Source organism: Neopelma chrysocephalum, unplaced genomic scaffold (genome assembly GCF_003984885.1).
Source record: "Neopelma chrysocephalum unplaced genomic scaffold, ASM398488v2 Primary Assembly neopelma1_96445, whole genome shotgun sequence".
Lineage (NCBI taxonomy): Eukaryota > Metazoa > Chordata > Aves > Passeriformes > Pipridae > Neopelma > Neopelma chrysocephalum.
Genome location: NW_020925092.1, coordinates 1 through 850, shown reverse-complemented (window position 1 = coordinate 850; position 850 = coordinate 1). Strand labels below are relative to the sequence as shown.

The 850-nt window shown below is 58.6% G+C and overlaps 1 protein-coding gene across 1 annotated transcript in view; it reads right to left on the bottom strand.

Annotated features, from left to right (window-relative positions):
* LOC113981318 (bromodomain-containing protein 4-like) overlaps positions 1-787 on the bottom strand; it is a gene marked incomplete at its 5' end in the record, with an annotated part of 5429 nt that extends 4642 nt beyond the window's left edge. Inside the window, one exon of the mRNA XM_027708643.1 lies at positions 736-787. Within this exon, the coding sequence (XP_027564444.1) occupies positions 736-787 (52 nt within the window). The remainder of the gene's footprint in view (positions 1-735) is intronic.
* Positions 788-850: the final 63 nt, after the last annotated feature.

Sequence of the window (850 nt, the reverse complement as noted above, 5' to 3'; positions counted from 1 at the left end):
ACTGGGGGTTATGGGGGTCTCCAACCCCAAACTGGGGGTTATGGGGGTCTCCAACCCCAAACTGGGGGTTATGGGGGTCTCCAGCCCCAAACTGGGGGTTATGGGGGTCTCCAACCCCAAACTGGGGGTTATGGGGGTCTCCAACCCCAAACTGAGAGTTATGGAGGTCTCAAACCCCAAACTGGGGGTTCTGGGGGTCTCCAACCCCAAACTGGGGGTTCTGGGGGTCTCCAGCCCCAAACTGGGGGTTATGGGGGTCTCCTACCCCAAAATTGAGGGTTCTGGGGGTCTCCAACCCCAAAACCAGGGGTTCTGGGTAGGGTATCCCCCTCCCCACTCATTCTGGGGGAGGTGCTTGGGGGGGGTCCTGGGGGGTTCTCCAATCCCCAAACTGAGGGTTATGGGGTTCTCCAACCCCAAACTGGGGGTTTTGGGGGTCTCCAACCCCAGAACTGAGAGTTATGGGGGTCTCCAACCCTAAAATCAAGGGTGAAGGGGCTTCTCCAACCCCAGAACTGAGAGTTACAGGGGTCTCCAACCTCAAACTGGGGGTTATGGGGGTCTCCTATCCCAAAATTGAGGGTGATGGGGGTCTCCAACCCCAAACTGGGGGTTATGGGGGTCTCCTATCCCAAAACTGAGGGTCATGGGGGTCTCCAACCCCAAAATCGAGGGTGGTGAGGGTTATAGGGGTCCTCCTCTACTCAAATTTGGGGATCATCCCTCCCCACTCACTCTGTGGGAGGTGCAGGGGGGCTTTTCCGCCCTCGGGGTGCTTGGGGGGGTTCTTCAACCCCAAAATTGGGGGTTCTGGGGGTCTCCAATCCCAGAACTGGGGGTTATGGGGGGG